The 19362-nt window shown below is 46.6% G+C and overlaps 1 protein-coding gene across 3 annotated transcripts in view; it reads left to right on the top strand.

The window, feature by feature from the left end:
* The window catches only part of NIPA2 (NIPA magnesium transporter 2), a 52640-nt gene that overhangs the window by 20947 nt on the left and 12331 nt on the right, over positions 1–19362 (top strand). For all 3 annotated transcript variants that reach the window (XM_075336621.1, XM_075336622.1, XM_075336620.1), the window contains exons 2-4: positions 7312–7552; positions 11573–11629; positions 11731–11821. In XM_075336621.1, the coding sequence (XP_075192736.1) occupies positions 7414–7552; positions 11573–11629; positions 11731–11821 (287 nt within the window). In that variant the 5' untranslated portion in view covers positions 7312–7413. The remainder of the gene's footprint in view (positions 1–7311; positions 7553–11572; positions 11630–11730; positions 11822–19362) is intronic.

The following is a 19362-nucleotide window of genomic DNA, read 5'->3' on the forward strand; positions in this document are numbered from 1 at the left end:
TAACTGTCTCCACTATGGGACTTGTTGTGCAGGTGAGAGTGTATACAGTTGGTACTATGCAGCAGAAATCACAGAGTGGGGCAGTTAGTGACATGTATCATCCGGTCACCTGCACAACAAGTCCCAGAGTGGATACAGTGACATGCAGCACACTGTGTCAGAGCAGAACATGTCACCAACTTGCTCTGCTCTGTCACCTGCGGTGCTGCATGTCACGTTTTTGCCGCGATTTGGTGCCTTTTTTTGCTGCGTTTTTGCTCACTGCGTTTTTAATCAGTGCACAATGCCATTAAAGATTGTTGATGAAAAAAAAAAAAAAGGTCTGTCATTTCCTTATTCAAAATGTTCATTGTATGCAGGAGAGCAGACAGCAGCTGCAGAACTACAAGGCTCAGCATCCTCCATTCACTAGTGTATGCAGGAGAGCAGACAGCAGCTGCAGAACTACAAGGCTCAGCATCCTCCATCCAGGACTGTATGCAGTTTTTTTACCCAAAAAGAAAAAACAAATGACATGGGCTTCGCCATATTTTTGTATGCTAGCCGGGTACAGCAGGCAGGTACGGGCTGCCCCCAACCCCCAGCTGCCTATTTGTACCCGGCTGGGAACCAAAAATATAGAGAAGCCCTTTTTTTTTTAATTATTTCATGAATTTCATGAAATAATTTAAAAAAAAAATGACGTGAGCTTCGCCTAATTTTAGTGTCCAGCCGGGTACAACTAGGCAGCTGGGGATTGGAATCCACAGTGAAGGGTGCCCAAGCTTTCTGGGCACCCCCACTGCGAATTGCAGTCCGCAGCCACCCCAGAAAATGGCGCTTTCATAGAAGCGCCATCTTCTGGAGCTGTATCCAACTCTTCCAGCTGCCCTGATGCCGGGTGGCTAGCTGGGTAATAATGGAGTTAGGGCTAGCTGTATATTATCAGCTGGCCCTAAGCCCGAAATTCATGGTGTCACGCCAATATTAGACATGGCCACCATGAATTTCTAGTAATGATAAAAAAAAAACACAACACACAGAAAAATATTTTTATTAGAAATAAAACACAACACAATTAGTGACTCCATCTTTATTGAAATAAACCCCCCTCCGCAGTAATCCTGGGTTAGGGTCCCGCGCCGCCCAATCCGGATCCAATATCATCTGATCGGTTTGCTGGAAGGCAAAGCGATCAGATGATGTGTCAGGTTAAACTACGTGAATCACATGACACATCAGCTGATTGTATAAAAGCCGATTATACAATCAGCTGAAGCATCAGTGCAAAAAAAAAAAAAATAAATACTCACGTCTGTGCTGATTACCAGCAGCTCCTGCAGCGGTGTCTGATCCTGGCCCATCACTGCAGGAGCGGCCGGTAATCAGCTGATGAAGTCCCCTGACGGCAGGATCAGCTGATAGCCGGCCGGGCGCGAAAAAGCCGGCGACACCACGAGAATCGATCAGCTGATGCATCAGGTGATCCACCGCCAGGTCCTGCAAGCTTCGTACGTGCCCCGGGGAGACTGCACACAGCCGAAGCGGCGGTACCGAGACAGGGGCTGGAAGCAGGCATGGCACCCGGACCCTGCAGACAGGTGAGTATGACATACACACACACACATACACACTCACACACACACTGTATATACACACATAAACTGTATATACGCGCACACACACTGTATATACACACATACACTGTATATACGCGCACACACACTTTCTTCCCCTGGCTGTGTAGAGCTGCTGCTGTCTCTGTATGATTGATCTCAGTGCATCCACAGGGAAGAGGCAGGGAGGAGGGTTTGGGTGGGAGCAGAGTGGGTGTATTAGACACAGTGGGTGTGTTAGATAAGCCAGACACCGCCCTAGAGCCATAAAGAATTCTGGGACTTGTAGGAACTGAACACAGGAAGTCAGAGGAGAGATTAACCCCATCAGAGCTGGAGCCAGCAATGAGCATGTGCTGCTAGTGCACAATAAAAGGTAATTTTGCTGAAAAAACATAATAGATGTGTTGAGGGGCACATATTAGCAAGATTTATCAGAAAAAAAAAATCAGTTTTGGTAACTGGACAACTTCTTTAACATAACATAAACTGCACTTTAGCAAGAAAAACAGAGCCTTACTTTGGCTTAGATAAACAAGCACGTGTACAGAACTTGCTACTTCACAGTACAGTGCAACCTCGCTTAACAAGTAACCCACTTAATCAGAATTTTGCTTAACAAGCAAAGCTTTCTGTAAATTTGTAACTCTGTTTACGAGAAAGCTTTGCTGTACGAGCAAAATCCTCACCGCACACACTTTCGGTTCCGTACATCCACCGCTCTGACCCGCTCTTGCAGTCCACACAAACAAGCACACACACATACAGTATTATGCTCACCTTACCTTCCGTTCCATCGGCGGCCTCCTGGGTCTTGTAGTTCGCCGGTATATCGCAATGAGGGAGGAATCCTCGTGGTGAACTACAAGACCCAGGAGGCCGGCGATGGAACATAAGGTAAGGTGAGCATAATGTGTACCTTCAGTTCCATCGCCGGCCTCCTGGGTCCTGTAGTTCGCCGCTCCATGCTGTGTATCGGTAACCATCGGCGACGAGGCAGGAACTTCCGCTGTCAGACGCTACTCAAAGGCAGCGCGCTCACCAATCAGAGAGGTTCCTGCCTTTGACGTCAGCGCTCTGGGTGCGGAAGTTCCTCCCTCGTCGTTATGGTTACCCGATACACAGCCCGTGCTAGAGAACAGCAAGGCCCAGCAGGCCGGCGATGGAAGGTAAGGTGAGCAGAAAATGTGCTTGTGTGTGTGCGTGTTTGTGTGTGCATGTGTGGAATAGCACAACAGGGGACCAGGATGGGACATTTAACTAGTTGTGGAACGAATTGTCTGCATTGCAATGATTTCCTATGGGAAATCTTGCTTTGCTGAACGAGTAACTTGGTTAACAAGCACAGTCCCAGAACGGATTGTTCTCGTTAACCAAGGTTCCACTGTATTCCCGTCCAGGCTCGGATACCGCCAGCAGGTGTATCCCACTGGAGCTGTCTCCACTCCCTCACTCCAGACAGATGACGCGGACCGTAACTTTCATCAGAAGGTCCCTTCCAGAGGTTTCAAGCCTCTACACATGGTCCAGATCAGGACTTCCCAATCCTCTCTTCACACAATGATTCTTCCCAGAGGCTTCACACACAAACAGCCTCCTCACACTGCACCATGTGCCAAACTAACAATCTCCATTTTACCACATGTGACCTGTCAGCCACATGTCATACACACCCATGCATGGGGTATGTAGGTGGCCAGACCCACCCATCTGTCTAGCTACCTGTGAACTCTTCTTCTATGTCTGTGGCACTACAAGTGCCAGAACAAACCTCCAGGTTCACACCACTTTCGTGGTACATACCGCCTATTTACAATCAGGTCGGTCGCCATCCGAGTTTTTTTTTTTTTTAAAAGTCAGTGTTTGGCAGAAACACCAAACTTTTACTGTTCAGGTTTGCTCATCCCTATTAGTGTCCCTTCCGTAATGCTGATCTATAATGCCTTGTTCGATGCTTATAGTCACGAACCATTACTGCCAGGTACAGGATGGAAGTCATTGATCTACTCCACCATGATGCTTTGATCTTATCTAGTGATCGATGTCTGTAAATATTACAGAGGACATGTTTGGGAAGGTACATCTTGGTTGCTGAAATACAACTTGTAAAGTGACACATACTTTAATGTCTAGAAGCTTTGTCTCCTATTGAAAGCTTGCATTCCCCATTACCTAACAATGCCGGAGTGTTTGAAAACTATACATTGCCTTGTTCCTCCTTGAAATATATGAATAAGTAACTAGGTGTTACCATCCATTTTCTCAATACATCTTGTATTAGGTAAAACAAACAAGTCAAGAAATCTGAACAATCCTCTAAAAGGGAAAAGCTACGATGGTCCCAGGAGTCTGTGTTATGCAGGTTTTTGAATATAATAGATAAGTCCTAAACTTTGAACCACCCTCTGAGATCAGAATGAAGTGCCTGGAGATCCAACTCTGTGGGACTTTCTGTTCCCCATGACTGTGTGCAGTACTCAAAGCAAGGTCCTTAAAGTGAACCTGTCATGTAAAAAAAAAAATGCTATTAACCTGCAGATTTTGGGCTAATCTACAAGTTAATCTAATATATAAAGCTGTGTGTGTGTGTCCGCTAAAGGAATCCGGACCGTCGCATTTACAATCATGAAATTTTGCACAGACAGCCCATGTGACTCAGGGAACGTTGTAGACTGTTTTGACGGGAAAATTTAACCCTGCGCCTTACAGTTACTCTTCAAGAAACCTGCCTCCATTAAAGTTTATGGAGCTGTGACCTACAAGTTAATAGCAGCTGTGATTGGTTGCTATAGGAACAAAATAAATTGTTAGTACAAGAAGCTTTTGTGAGTTAATAAGATGTCGGTGGGGAGACTGATAGAGACAGACAAGGAAAGAAACCGAGAGACACAGTCAGAGAGAGACAGACAGACAGACAGGGAAAGAGACAGGCAGACAGGGAGAGAGACACAGAGAGACAGGGACAGAGAAAGAGACAGACCGAGACAGTTACTATCCCAGGCAACGCCCAGGTACTACAGCTAGTAGCATTCTAACACTGTCTGGACACCGCACTAAAATCCTGGCCACCAGGAGGAATTGAAGTTTATTTCTCCCGGCAGCCTCCAGCTTTGATTCCTAGAGGTGTGGCCAGAGCGGCGACTATAAACACACCCTTGCACTGACATGACCAAATTATCACGAATATGCTTATTAAAGTCCTTCCTGAATATACACTATATGAACAAAGCTATTGAAAGATTTACTCCTTATTAGTGATGGGTGGACCTGGACTCTAAAAGTCCGTATCTGTGCAGTTTCAAAGGTGCCCGGGATTCCAGATATTAATCTGGATCCGACACTGGAGAAATTTAAAAAAAAAAAAAAAAAATGAAAATAAGAACAAGACAAGTGCTTCATACTTACAAAGGCTTCCGCGCGGCTGTATGCTGCTTCCAGGCATTTCCTTCACTTCCTGGGCTGCTCATCATTGCTCATCCATATATCCATATGCACTGCTCTCCCCACCCACCGGCCGTCCTGGTGTCTGTGATTGGTTGGAGTGCCTCAGCCTGTGTGACCACGTCTTCCTTCAACCAATCACAGGCACCAGGACAGCTGGTGGGCGGAGAAAGCAGTGCAACTGTGTATCAAAATGAGGAACCGCATGCGTTTTTTTTTTTTTTTCTTAAATTAAATTTAAAAAACTAGCATGCGGTCCCCCCCCTCCCCAGTTTTGATGCCGTAGAGCTGGGGGGCTGGTATTTCTATCCTGTGAAGTCCCATACTTATTGGGACCACAGCAAGCTAAGAATAGCAGCCTACAGCCACCCCAGAATTGTCGCACCCATTAGATTAGACAAGCCTGACACTTTACCTGGCTCTTCCCGATTTGCCTTGGTGCAATGAGGATAATGCGGTCAATGATAGTGCACAACTGTCATCAAACCCAGAATTAGTGATGTGTAGGGGTCTAGGAGACCCCTCCATCACTAATCCTATAAATTAAAAAGAAATAAATACAAAAACTGAGAAAAATCCTTTATTTGAAATAAAATACAGCACCCTCTTTGTTAACCCCAAAAAGACACTTGAAGTTCTGCCGTAATCCACACGATGAACCATGATTGTACTGGCTCTGCTACATCCGAGCCCAGAGAGGCCGTAAACATGTCCAAATTCTCCAGGCTGCAGGAAACACTGACAAGGGGGACCCGGCTGGCAGTAGTGATGTCAGTACACCGGAGGTCTTACCCGGGTTCCCACAGTATGACCTCTGGTGATCTGAAGCACTCTGGCTTAAAGTGCGGGGCGGTGCACCCTGCAAGCCCTTTAACAGTGACCGTGTCGGCCAGGGAGTATGTGGCAACCCCTCATCCCCCTGCCGGTACTGTTAAAGTGCAGGTCGGTGCCCCGCACCCCGCCAATCCTTTAACACTGACATTGCCGGCCAGGGGGAGGGGAGCGCAGTCACAGGTGGAGGACTCGAGCTGTGTCTGCAACTAACCTGAGTGACATCAGTGCTGATTGCACATCTCATTCATTCTCTGGAGCGTACAGGGGGCAGTCATGTTCAATGATTGTAGTGAGGTTCAGATGTAGCAGAGCTGAATCGTCGTGGGACCTCGTGTGGATTACGTCGGACCTGCAGGGGTGTTTTGGGGGTTAAAATGGTGAAAGAAGGTGCTTTTTGTATTTTATTCCAAATAAAGGATTTTATCGGTGTTTGTGTTTATTTACTTTTACTTACAGATTAGTGATGGGGGTGTCATATACTTCTGTGATTACTAATCTAGAGCTTAGTGACAGCTGTGGACTGTTATTAAACTCTTATATTACCCTGATTGCCAACGCACCAGGGTAATCAGGAAGAGCGCCGGGCTTGTCGCATCTAATGGTTGCAGCTGACACTCGGGGAGTGGGCGCATCTGACTGCAACCAATGACAAGTGCCCATGGGCGGGGAAAGCAGTGCATCTGAAATAAGCCTAATGCGTGGCCTGGGATATAGCAATGCCGGTATCTCGGTAAGTACAGCACGCTTGCTCCCATCCCCCTATCCTTTCTACCATCATTTTTAATCGCTGGATTCCAGTCCCCATAATCTTATGAGGACCGGAACCAGATTATAGATACCGGCTCAGCTGGTCCCAGTTATCTGCGAGTCCGCTCATCACTACTTATTATACCTACAATAACAATGATGACATCCCAATGTAGACCCAAAGTTTTGAATTTGGCATTGACCTCTTTGCAGCGATAACAGCTTCCAGTTTTCTGGAAAGGTTTTCTACAAGATTTTGGAGTGTATGTAAGAATTTATGACTTTTTTTTTTTCAGAAGAACATTTTTGCGGTCAGACATAGATACTGGAAGGGAAAACCTGACTCTCAATCTGTATTTTGATTCATTCCAAAGGTGTTTGACAGGGGTTAAGGTCATGTTGTATTACACCAAACTCATCCAACCTTGGAAACCAGTCATGTTAAAGTAGGGAGTTGGGTGTAAAGGAGCGTGACCTCATCCCCCATCACAGCCCACATTGTGCTTGTGTTGTCCTCTAGGAGCACATTGGCCTCGCACAAGGTCAGTGTGATTGATATTACTCAACTACCGTACGCTTTAATGACAGGATATAGGCATGCCTGATAATCCCTGCAGTTATTACTGTGTGCTGATCATGATTTTATCACTTTGTCCCTTTTGGCATTCACATTGCTTTCTGCTCTCCTGTACAGAGATACCGGAAGACTCCAGATAAGAAGTTAATGTGTGTGGATCCCCATGACTCTCAGCTTGTAGCACAGACACCAATGTGGGTAGACTAACAGCACTTCAAGATGAGCCAAGACAAAGGAAAATATGACTTTTACATTGGGCTCAGCCTGGCGATTAGCTCAAGTATTTTTATCGGCGGCAGCTTCATACTGAAGAAGAAAGGGCTGCTGCGGCTGGCAAGAAAGGGCTCTATGAGAGCAGGTATATAATGGGTCCTGGACTTTCCACTGCTTTTTAGGTGGAGTTTTATCACAGATTTCTAACAAATCGCACCAACCTAAAGATGTCTGAGTTGCATCCACATATATATGGTTAAGATACAGCCATTTTTTATCTTCTCTATCTGTTAGGATCATCCTATAATAAAACCTTTCCTGTATTTGATGTTACTTTCAGATACTTTTAGATGCTACCTATATATTACATTCAGGCTAATTTTTATTGGTTTTCTGTCAGATGAGGCATCAATTAGCCATTTACAGACCCACGTTTTCTATTGGACAGACATGTTAGATATTTGGACACTTGGACACCCTCGTTCAAGGGAAACGGTCAACAGGTTTATAGACTTTGAAGTATCATAATCTATTATAAGTCCGTTTTTTAATTTTCTAGAAATGTATACGCAAATGTTTATGTAAATGAGCCAAAAGTGCATTGTATTTACAGCTCTTAGGCCTGTCTCCCTCTATGACTGACTCTGTGACTGAAAGGTGACTCTTCTGTATGACCTGCTCCCCCATCCGAGATCTTGCCAAGTGTAGTCATTCCTGGGGGTGACACATGCGCAGTAAGGTCCTGATGACATTGCGCGACGCGGGCTATTGATCTTAGCATGTTACACCTCCAGGAATGATGGGAAGAAGATCACATAGAAGAGTGACCTGTCATTCAGTAACAGGAGGCCGGACGGGAGGAGAGAGGTCAGAGAGCTGTAGGAGGAGGCTTAGCCTCCGGTACTGGTGAGCTAATTGGCATAAATATTCGCTAATGAATCTCTAGAAATTAAGGAAACATATTTATAATACAATTGTATATAGGCATAATCCACCTTTCAGAGGCAATAAAACATTTATCAATGCAATGCACGAATACATGATGTTCTCTGCCATCATGTCTCTGGCAAAAAGCATTCCAGTACATTTTTTGCCTTTTATAATTCAGCATAAGTTATTGCATAATAATGTAGAGGCTCTTGCGTATGTCTTGTGTATCCCTGTTTTATTTTGCATGCTGCTTATAGTTTTTTTTCCTATCTGACATTGTCTTTGATATAGTGTCACATTTCTCATGATGCCAAAGTCTCATCAATATATTCTTGCTTCTGTCAAATAGTTTCTTATGAGAGCTTAGTAATACTGAACTGCTCTCCTGATGTATATAACAAAGTCTCAGTGTATCCTATGTGATATATATATATATAATATATATATATATGAGTCTCAGTATATCCTATGTGATGTGTATACATCAGTCTCCACATATCCTATGTGATGTGTATACATCAGCCTCCACATATCCTATGTGATGTGTATACATCAGTCTCCACATATCCGATGTGATGTGTATACATCAGTCTCCACATATCCTATGTGATGTGTATACATCAGTCTCCACATATCCTATGTGATGTGTATACATCAGTCTCCACATATCCTATGTGATGTGTATACATCAGTCTCCACATATCCTATGTGATCTGTATACATCAGTCTCCACATATCCTATGTGATCTGTATACATCAGTCTCCACATATCCTATGTGATCTGAATACATCAGTCTCCACATATCCTATGTGATATGTATAGCAAAGTCTCAGTGTACCTTTGTGATAAATAAAGCAGAGTCTCAGTATGTCCTATGTGATGTCTATACACTAGAGTCTGTATTCTATGAGATGTACACTACAGTTCAAAAGTTTGGGGTCACCCAGACAATTTTGGCCTTTCCATGAATAATCATACTTTTATTTATCAAATGAGTTGCATAATGAATTGAAAATATAGTCCAGACATTAACTAGGTTAGAAATAATAATTTTTACTTGAAATAATTTTCTCATTCAAAGCATGCTCCCTTTGCAGCAATTATAGCTTTGCAGACCTTTGGCATTCTAGCTGTTAATTTGCGGAGGTAATCTGGAGATATTTCCCCCCATGTTTCCAGAAGCCCATCCCACAAGTTGCATTGGCTTGATGGGCACTTTTTGCGTACCATACGGCCAAGCTGCTCACACAACAGCTCAATAGGGTTGAGATCTGGTGAATGGGTTGGCCACTCCATTACAGATAGAATACCAGCTGCCTGCTTCTTCCCTAAATAGTTCATGTATAATTTGGAGGTGTGATTTGGGTCGTTTGTACTGTTGTAGGATGATATTGGCTCCAATCAAGTGCTGTCCGCAGGGTATGGCATGACATGGCATTGCAAAATGGAGTGATAGCCTGCCTTATTCAAAATCCCTTTTACCTTGTAAAAATCTACTTTACGAGCACCAAAGGAACCTCAGACCATCACATTACCCTCCACCATACTTGACAGATAGCGTCAGGCACTCTTTCAGCATCTTTTCAGTTGTTCTGCATCTCACAAATGTTCTTCTGTGTGATCCAAACACCTCAAACGTCGATTCGTCTGTCCATAACATTTTTTTCCTATCTTACTCTGTCCAATGTCTGTGTTCTTTTGCCCATATTAATCTTTTCCTTTTATTTGCCAATCTCAAATATAGCTTTTTCTTTGCCACACTGCCCTGAATGCTAGCATCCCGGAGTCGTCTCTTCACTGTAGACGTTGACACTGGCGTTTTGTGGGTACTATTTAATGAAGCTGCCAGTTTAAGGACCTTTTGAGGCGTAGATTTCTCAAACTAGAGACTCTAATGTACTTGTTGCTCAGTTGTGCAGCGGGGCTTCCCACTTCTCTTTCTACTCTGGTTAGAGCCTGTTTGTGCTCTCCTCTGAAGGGAGTGGTACACATCGTTATAGGAAATCTTCAGTTTCTTGGCAATTTCTCACATGGAATATCCTTCATTTCTAAGAACAAGAATAGACTGTCGCGTTTCACATGAAAGTTCTCTTTTTCTGGCCATTTTGAGAGTTTAATGGAACCAACAAATGTAATGCTCCAGATTCTCAGATAGCACAAAGGAAGGTCCGTTTTATAGCTTCTTTAATCAGTAAAACTGTTTTCAGCTGTGCTAACATACTTGCACAAGGGTTTTCAGGGGATTTCTAAACACCTATTAGCCTTCTAACACAGTTAGCAATCACATTATACCATTATAACACTGGATTGGTGGTTGTTGGAAATGGGCCTCTATACACCTATGTAGATATTGCATTAAAAAACAGATTTTGAAGCTGGAATAGTCATTTATCACATTAACAATGTATAGAGTGTATTTCTGTTTAATTTAATGTTAGCTTCATTAAAAAAAATTGCTTTTCTTTCAAAAATAAGGAAACCCTAAACTTTTGAACTGTAGTGTATATACAGCAGTCTCAGTATATCCTATGTGATGTATTTACAGTTGTTTCATTACATCCTACTGTATGTGAGGTGTACAGCAAAGTCTGTGTACCTTTTGTGATATATACAGCAGTGTCAATATATTCTGTGATGTATACAGCAGTCTCAGCCTATCCTATGTGATGTATACAGCAAAGTCTGTGTACCTATGTGATGTATATACAGCAGAGTCTGTGTATCCTATTAGCTGTATATAGAGCAGTCTCAGTATATCCTATGTGATGTATACTGCAGTCTGTGTATAATATGTGGGCTCAGTATATCCTATTTGATGAATATACTCCAGCCCCAGTGTATCCTGTCTGATGTGTATATACAGCAGTGTCACTATATCTTGTGTGCTGTATATAGTAGAGTCTCAGTATATGCAATGCTATGTGTACAGCAGCCTCTCACGTACTAAAGCACTCTATCAGACTGAATTCTTCTCTATACATTAGCACGTGTATTGTCTCACTAGGGATCATATGACCTAACTTTTTTTCTACCAATGGTAAGACCTTTATAAATGTAATTGTGGTGATGTGAAGTGACTTAAACTGTTTGAATATTGATGTTGAGTGAATCTATCTGTGAAGAAAATTGCTGGAGTTCTTCTTTAAAGTATACAAAGTGAACACAATATACTCTTTGCTGATGAAATGGATGCTTCACTTTAATACTAATATGATGTTGCTTTGTTCTCTGTAGGTCAAGGTGGCCATGCGTATCTAAAAGAATGGCTGTGGTGGGCTGGACTATTATCAAGTAAGTAAAGTAATAAATCACTGCAGCCTCGGTTTCCTTGCATTCGCCATTCTGCGTATTCTATACTTATCGTGCCTCTTGTTTTTTCTTTTTTCTTCCAGTGGGTGCAGGCGAAGTTGCAAATTTTGCTGCATATGCCTTTGCTCCGGCAACACTTGTGACCCCTTTAGGAGCTTTAAGTGTATTAGTCAGGTAATGTGCCCATAAAGCAATGTTGTTACATCTTATTGAATTACAATTGTTCTGCTGCATTGGTTTTCTTTGTTTTTATAAGAATAAAAGCCATTTAACATTCAACCTTGGTGGCAAATCGTATGTCGGAAGTTTTTTGTTTTGTTTTCTTCAGCGCTCTATTGGGAGACCCAGACGATTGGGGTATAGCTACTGCCCTCTGGAGGCCACACAAAGCACTACATTAAAAGTGCAAGGCCCCTCCCCCTCTGGCTATACCCCCCCGTGGTATCACGGGTTCTCCAGTTTTAGCTTTGTGTGCGAAGGAGGTCAGACATTCCATGCATAGCTCCACAGATTTTAGTCAGCAGTAGCTGCTGACTATTTCGGATGGAAGAAAAGAGGACACATATAGTGTCCCCAGCATGCTCCCTTCTCACCCCTGGATGGTGTTGTAAGGTTGAGGTACCTATTGCTGGTACAGGGCTGGAGCCTGACATGCTGTTTTTCCTTCCACATCCCCTGGTAGGGCTCTGTGGAAGTGGGATCCTGCCGGCCTCTCAGCTCTGATGCCGGGCTCCATCCACAGACCCATTAGAACCTGATGGATTCGGAGCAGGAGTACGATCAGGGACAGGGCCCTGCATCTTACAGGTACTCTGTGTCCCCGGCAGGCACAGACACACTCCGGGCTGGCTGGGTGTTGTAGTGCGCCGGGGACCGCAACGTGGAGTTGGTGTCCCTACAGATTACTGGGGGATTGTTTGTTTGGGAACGCAGCGCCGACCCCCTCTGGACCGGGCGGCGCTGCTGTGACTTGTGGTGCGCCGGGGATCCGCCGTCCGCGCTTTTACGGCGGCGGCGGTTATAACTTTAGTCCCAGGCTTTTTGGGCCTAGGACGCCGGCTGCTCCGTTTCGTTCCCGCCCCCACCCTGTCATTCAGGGTAGGGGAGAGACGCTGTTCGCAAGCAGCGACGAGGGCTGGAGCCTGATTTACATGCTCCAGCCCTCACACTATGCACAGAGGGAAGCAGGCTTCCCGCTCTTGGCCAGGAACGCCCAGGGCCCGCCCCCCTTCCTCTCTGAGACGCCGGCAGCCATTACATGCATGCCTGGCTGGAGGAAGGACGCAAGGCTCTGGGAGACCTGGACTAGGGGCTATCTGGGACCACACACCCGCTTTTTAAGCGGGCGGTAAGCGATTTTTCTGTGCTGGTCCCTCTAGTGCCTCACTGTGTGTCAGTGTACTGGGTACATATATATATAGATATTGTATTTCTTGCACTGTGAGGTGCGCTTCTGGCTGCATATCCCAGATCGCTCTGTGGAAGCAGCAACATGTCATCCTCAAAACGCAAGGCAGCCAAGGCAAAAAGGGCTGTGTATACTGCGTGTGCTGCATGTGGGGCTAATCTACCAGCAGGCTCTGATGACCCCCATTGTGTGCAATGCTCCGACCCGGTGCTGCTTCGCCAGCCGGAGTCAGGAGAGGTAGCGACCCAGGCTGAGACGCTTGTAAGTTCTGCCCCGGTGACAGGGACGGACTTTGCAGTTTTTGCAGATAATATGTCTGTATCTATGGCAAAAATCCTTGAGACCTTGCAATCTATGCATGGGGCTCAGTCTCTGGGCACGGCGAGGCCTCTGTCCTCAGGTCCCCCTTACTTGGAATGTATCCAGCCCACAGGGGGGTCCCCGGCTTCACAGGCCGAGGATTATGACTCAGATGATGGCCCCAGCCACCCTAAGCGAGCTCGCTGGGAAAGACCCTCGACGTCTTCACACTGCTCAGGGTCTCAGCGCAATCAGTTTCCCTGTGATGTGTCTGATGAGAGTGATCAGGAATCCACTCCTGGAACCCCTCTCAACCTGGATACCCCGGATGGGGATGCCATGGTAGACGACCTTATCTCAGCCATAAATAGGCTGTTGGATATTTCTCCCCCAGCCCCTTCAGCAGAAGAGGCGGCTGCGGAGCAGGAAAAGTTTCGTTTCCTTTATCCTAAGCGTAAATTGAGTGCTTTGTTAGATCACTCTGACTTCAGAGAATCAATCCAGAAGCACGACGCTCACCCAGAAAGGCGTTTCTCTAAACGATCTAAAGATACGCGTTTCCCTTTCCCCCCTGAGGTGGTCAAGCGCTGGACACAGTGTCCAAAGGTAGACCCCCCGATTTCCAAACTTGCAGCTAGATCCATAGTTGCAGTGGAGGATGGCGCTTCACTTAAAGATGCCAATGACAGACAGATGGACCTTTGGTTAAAATCTGTCTATGAAGCTATCGGCGCGTCGTTTGCTCCGGCATTCGCAGCCGTATGGGCACTCCAGGCTATTTCAGCTGGCTTAGCAAAAGTGGATGCTATCATGCATCCAGCAGTGCCGCAAGTGGCGCACCTTACCACGCAGATGTCGGCGTTTGCGTCTTACGCTATCAATGCGGTCCTAGAATCTACCAGTCGCACCTCAATGGCGTCCGCCAATTCGGTAGTTTTGCGCAGAGCCTTGTGGTTAAAGGACTGGAAAGCAGATGCTGGTTCCAAAAAATGTTTAACCAGTTTGCCTTTGTCTAGAGAGAGACTGTTTGGCGAGCCATTGGCTGACATCATTAAGCAGTCCAAGGGTAAAGACTCCTCTTTACCACAACCCAGAACACCCAAACCTCAGCAGAAAAAGTGGCAGCAGAGGTTTCAGTCCTTTCGAGGTTCGGGCAAGACACCATTTACCTCGTCCAAAGGGACTCAGAGGACGCAAAGAAACTCAGATTCGTGGCGGACTCACGCACGCCCCAAGAAAGCAAATGGAGGTACCGCTTCCAAAGCGACTACCTCATGACTTCCAGCCCCCCCCCTCCGCATCGCCGGTCGGGGGCAGGCTCTCCCGCTTTTCCGGCATTTGGATGTCACAGGTCAAAGACCGGTGGGTGACGGACATTTTGTCTCGCGGGTACAGAATCGAGTTCAATTCTCGTCCTCCAGCTCGGTTCTTCAGAACCTCCCCACGTCCAGACCGAGCAGATGCTCTGCTGCAGGCGGTGGATTCCCTAAAAGCGGAAGGAGTGGTTATCCCAGTCCCTCCTCAGGAACAAGGGCAAGGGTTTTACTCCAATCTCTTTGTGGTTCCAAAAAAGGACGGCTCGTTCCGTCCTGTTCTGGACCTAAAACGGCTCAACAAACATGTGCACGCCAGGAGGTTCCGGATGGAAACCCTCCGCTCTGTCATTGCCTCAATGTCCAGAGGAGACTTCCTTGCCTCAATAGACATCAAAGATGCTTATCTCCACGTGCCAATTGCTGCAGAACATCAACGTTTTCTACGATTTGTGATAGGAGACGACCATTTTCAGTTCGTAGCTCTTCCATTTGGTCTGGCGACAGCCCCACGGGTCTTCACCAAGATCATGGCGGCGGTGGTAGCAGTCTTGCACTCTCAGGGACACTCGGTGATTCCTTACCTAGACGACTTATTGGTCAAAGCTCCCTCTCAGGAGGCATGCCAACTCAGCCTGAATGCTACGCTGGAGACTCTACAGTCTTTCGGATGGATCATCAACTTTCCAAAGTCGATCCTATCACCGACTCAGTCACTAACGTATCTTGGCATGGAGTTTCATACTCTAGCAGCGATAGTGAAGCTTCCGCTGGACAAGCAGCGGTCACTACAGACAGGGGTGCAATCTCTCCTGCAGGGCTAGTTGCATCCCTTGCGGCGCCTCATGCATTTCCTAGGGAAGATGGTGGCAGCCATGGAAGCAGTTCCCTTTGCGCAGTTTCATCTGCGCCCACTTCAATGGGACATTCTCCGCCAATGGGACGGGAAGTCAACGTCCCTGGACAGGAAAGTCTCGCTTTCCCAGACGGCCAAAGACTCTCTACAATGGTGGCTCCTTCCCACATCATTGTCTCAGGGAAGATCCTTCCTGCCTCCATCCTGGGCAGTAGTCACGACAGATGCGAGTCTGTCAGGGTGGGGAGCAGTATTTCTCCACCACAGGGCTCAGGGGACGTGGACTCCGCAGGAGTCCACCCTTCAGATCAATGTTCTGGAGATCAGAGCAGTGTATCTTGCTCTACTGGCCTTCCAACAGTGGCTGGAAGGAAAGCAGATCCGAATCCAATCGGACAACTCCACAGCGGTGGCATACATCAACCACCAAGGAGGGACGCGCAGTCGGCAAGCCTTCCAAGAAGTCCGGCGCATTCTAATGTGGGTGGAGGACAGAGCATCCACCATATCCGCGGTTCACATCCCAGGCGTAGAAAACTGGGAAGCAGACTTCCTCAGTCGCCAGGGCATGGACGCAGGGGAATGGTCCCTTCACCCGGACGTGTTTCAGGAAATCTGTCGCCGCTGGGGAGTGCCGGACGTCGACCTAATGGCATCCCGGCACAACAACAAGGTCCCGGCATTCATGGCGAGGTCGCGCGATCAAAGAGCTCTGGCGGCAGACGCCTTGGTTCAAGATTGGTCGCAGTTTCAGCTCCCATACGTGTTTCCGCCTCTGGCGCTCTTGCCCAGAGTGCTACGCAAGATCAGATCCGAGTGCAGCCGCGTCATACTCGTCGCTCCAGACTGGCCGAGGAGGTCGTGGTATCCGGATCTGTGGCATCTCACGATCGGTCGACCGTGGTCACTGCCAGACCGACCAGACTTACTGTCCCAAGGGCCGTTTTTCCATCAGAATTCTGCGGCCCTGAACCTGACTGTGTGGCCATTGAGTCCTGGATCCTAGCATCTGCTGGATTATCTCAGGGAGTCATTGCCACAATGAGACAAGCTAGAAAGTCGAATTCGGCTAAGATCTACCACAGAACGTGGAAGATTTTCTTGTCCTGGTGCTCTGATCAGGGAGTGTCTCCCTGGCCATTTGCATTGCCCAAGTTTCTTTCCTTCCTGCAATCGGGGTTAGAAAAGGGCTTGTCGCTCAGCTCCCTTAAAGGGCAAGTTTCGGCACTATCCGTGTTTTTTCAGAAGCGTCTAGCACGTCTTCCTAAGGTGCGCACGTTCCTGCAGGGGGTCTGTCATATTGTGCCCCCGTACAAGCGACCGTTAGATCCATGGGATCTGAACAGGGTACTAGTTGCTCTCCAGAAACCGCCCTTCGAGCCTCTGAAGGAAGTTTCCTTTTCTCGGCTGTCGCAGAAAGTGGCGTTTCTTGTTGCAATCACATCGCTTCGGCGAGTGTCTGAGCTGGCAGCTCTGTCATCTAAGGCTCCCTTCCTGGTGTTCCACCAGGACAAGGTTGTGCTGCGCCCCATTCCGGAGTTTCTCCCTAAGGTCGTATCCTCTTTTCATCTTAATCAGGATATTTCCTTGCCTTCTTTTTGCCCTCATCCGGTTCACCGGTATGAAAAGGCCTTACGTTTGCTAGATCTGGTGAGAGCACTCAGAATCTACATTTCCCGCACGGCGCCCATACGCCGTGCCGATGCACTTTTCGTCCTTGTCGCTGGTCCGCGCAAGGTGTTGCAGGCTTCTAAAGCCACCCTGGCTCGATGGATCAAAGAACCAATTCTAGAGGCCTACCGTTCTGCGGGGCTTCCGGTTCCTTCAGGGCTAAAAGCCCACTCAACCAGAGCCGTGGGTGCGTCCTGGGCATTACGTCACCAGGCTTCGGCTCAACAGGTGTGCCAGGCAGCTACCTGGTCCAGTCTGCACACTTTCACCAAGCATTATCAGGTGCATACCTATGCTTCGGCGGATGCCAGCTTAGGTAGAAGAGTCCTGCAGGCGGCAGTGACACCCCCGTAGGGGAGGGCTGTTTTGCAGCTCTAACATGAGGTATTTATTTACCCACCCAGGGACAGCTTTTGGACGTCCCAATCGTCTGGGTCTCCCAATAGAGCGCTGAAGAAGAAGGGAATTTTGTTACTTACCGTAAATTCCTTTTCTTCTAGCTCTTATTGGGAGACCCAGCACCCGCCCTGTTGTCCTTCGGGATGTTTTTTGTTGTTTGCGGGTACACATGTTGTTCATGTTGAACGGTTTTTCAGTTCTCCGATGTTATTCGGAGTTAATTTGTTTAAACCAGTTATTGGCTTCCTCCTTCTTGCTTTGGCACTAAAACTGGAGAACCCGTGATACCACGGGGGGGTATAGCCAGAGGGGGAGGGGCCTTGCACTTTTAATGTAGTGCTTTGTGTGGCCTCCAGAGGGCAGTAGCTATACCCCAATCGTCTGGGTCTCCCAATAAGAGCTAGAAGAAAAGGAATTTACGGTAAGTAACAAAATTCCCTTCTTTTTCCGTTTGGGCTGTTATTCATCCAGGATAATAAAATGGCAGTGTTGTGCAGTTTACTATGCAAAATTTCATAGTTTGATTAAAAATAAAATAAATATTTAAACTATTTGCTGGATAAACCGGCAACCAGTCAAGAAGACACAGAGCTATCTGTGACCTTTTGGGCATGCAGTTGTACGCAATTCCGCATTCCCTCACGTTCCAGTCACTGACTTCTAAGGTCAGGCATCAGCAGCATCTTCAGGTAGTGTGTCAGAGCCTAAAGGCCCCGTCAGAAACAGAGAGAAATCTTTGGCAGATCTGTGGTTGCAGTGAAATCATGGACATATTGTTCCATTTGTACACAGCCACAAACCTGGCACTGATTGTCCACAATTTCACTGCAACCACAGATCTTTCGCAGATTTATCTCTGTGTGTGACAGGGCCTTAAGTCAATGGTATTTCAAGCATCCCCATGACTAATTTGCTCACTCAGGTATTCTAATCACATGTGACCATTCTGCCAGAAGGTTGGAATATAATTATTAGAGCAAATGAGATTTACATTTATTGATCCCACCTTACATTAGTCTTAATCATTATCATGTGTTCCTATGATATATCCTAAATTCCCTAACATTTCTTATCTTTAGAGCCACACTTGCTTGTATATGTTTGGTGCAGGTTTCCGTTGAATGGGAGCTGGTCTGCAGTACCTGGCAGTGGCCACTAAACCGTGTATAGAGCAATGGTGTTCTGCTACTTACACTGTTTACGTCCTGTCAGAGCTGGGCGTGCTAGGTGAAAGTCTTCCACCGACCTGATTTTGATGACCTATATTATACATAGGTCATCAATACCCCTTTTACTTCCGCCACCGCCTGGGTTAAAATTTGTACATTATATAGCAGCATTTCAAATTTAATTTGCTGGTTATCTCTTGTTTGCCCTGCAAATGTCCATGCATGGAGGATCTGCCCTTGGATGAGCTGTTCTCTATATGATTGTATCTATGTTATATCGTTTCCTTGCATTTCTTACCTGTGTTTATGTTCGGCCTTTTAATGGGTTGTGATTGATATCTCATTTTCTCCATCGTTTCATTGGGGGACACAGGACCATGGGTTATGCTGCTGTCACTAGGAGGCTGACACTAAGTAAACAGAAAAAGTTAGCTCCTCCTCAGCAGCATACACCCTGAGCCGGAGGCGGACTCAATCAGTTTTTAGCTTAGTGTCGTAGGAGGCTGATGTGGGCCGTCTCGGCCTCCCTCAGCCATTTGTTTTTTGCGCCTTTTTTCCCTATTTTCGGCGCCGCTCATCGCTCTCATACCTGTCTTCTT

The sequence above is a fragment of the Anomaloglossus baeobatrachus genome, chromosome 2 (assembly GCF_048569485.1).
Source record: "Anomaloglossus baeobatrachus isolate aAnoBae1 chromosome 2, aAnoBae1.hap1, whole genome shotgun sequence".
In the NCBI taxonomy this organism is placed as follows: Eukaryota; Metazoa; Chordata; class Amphibia; order Anura; family Aromobatidae; genus Anomaloglossus; species Anomaloglossus baeobatrachus.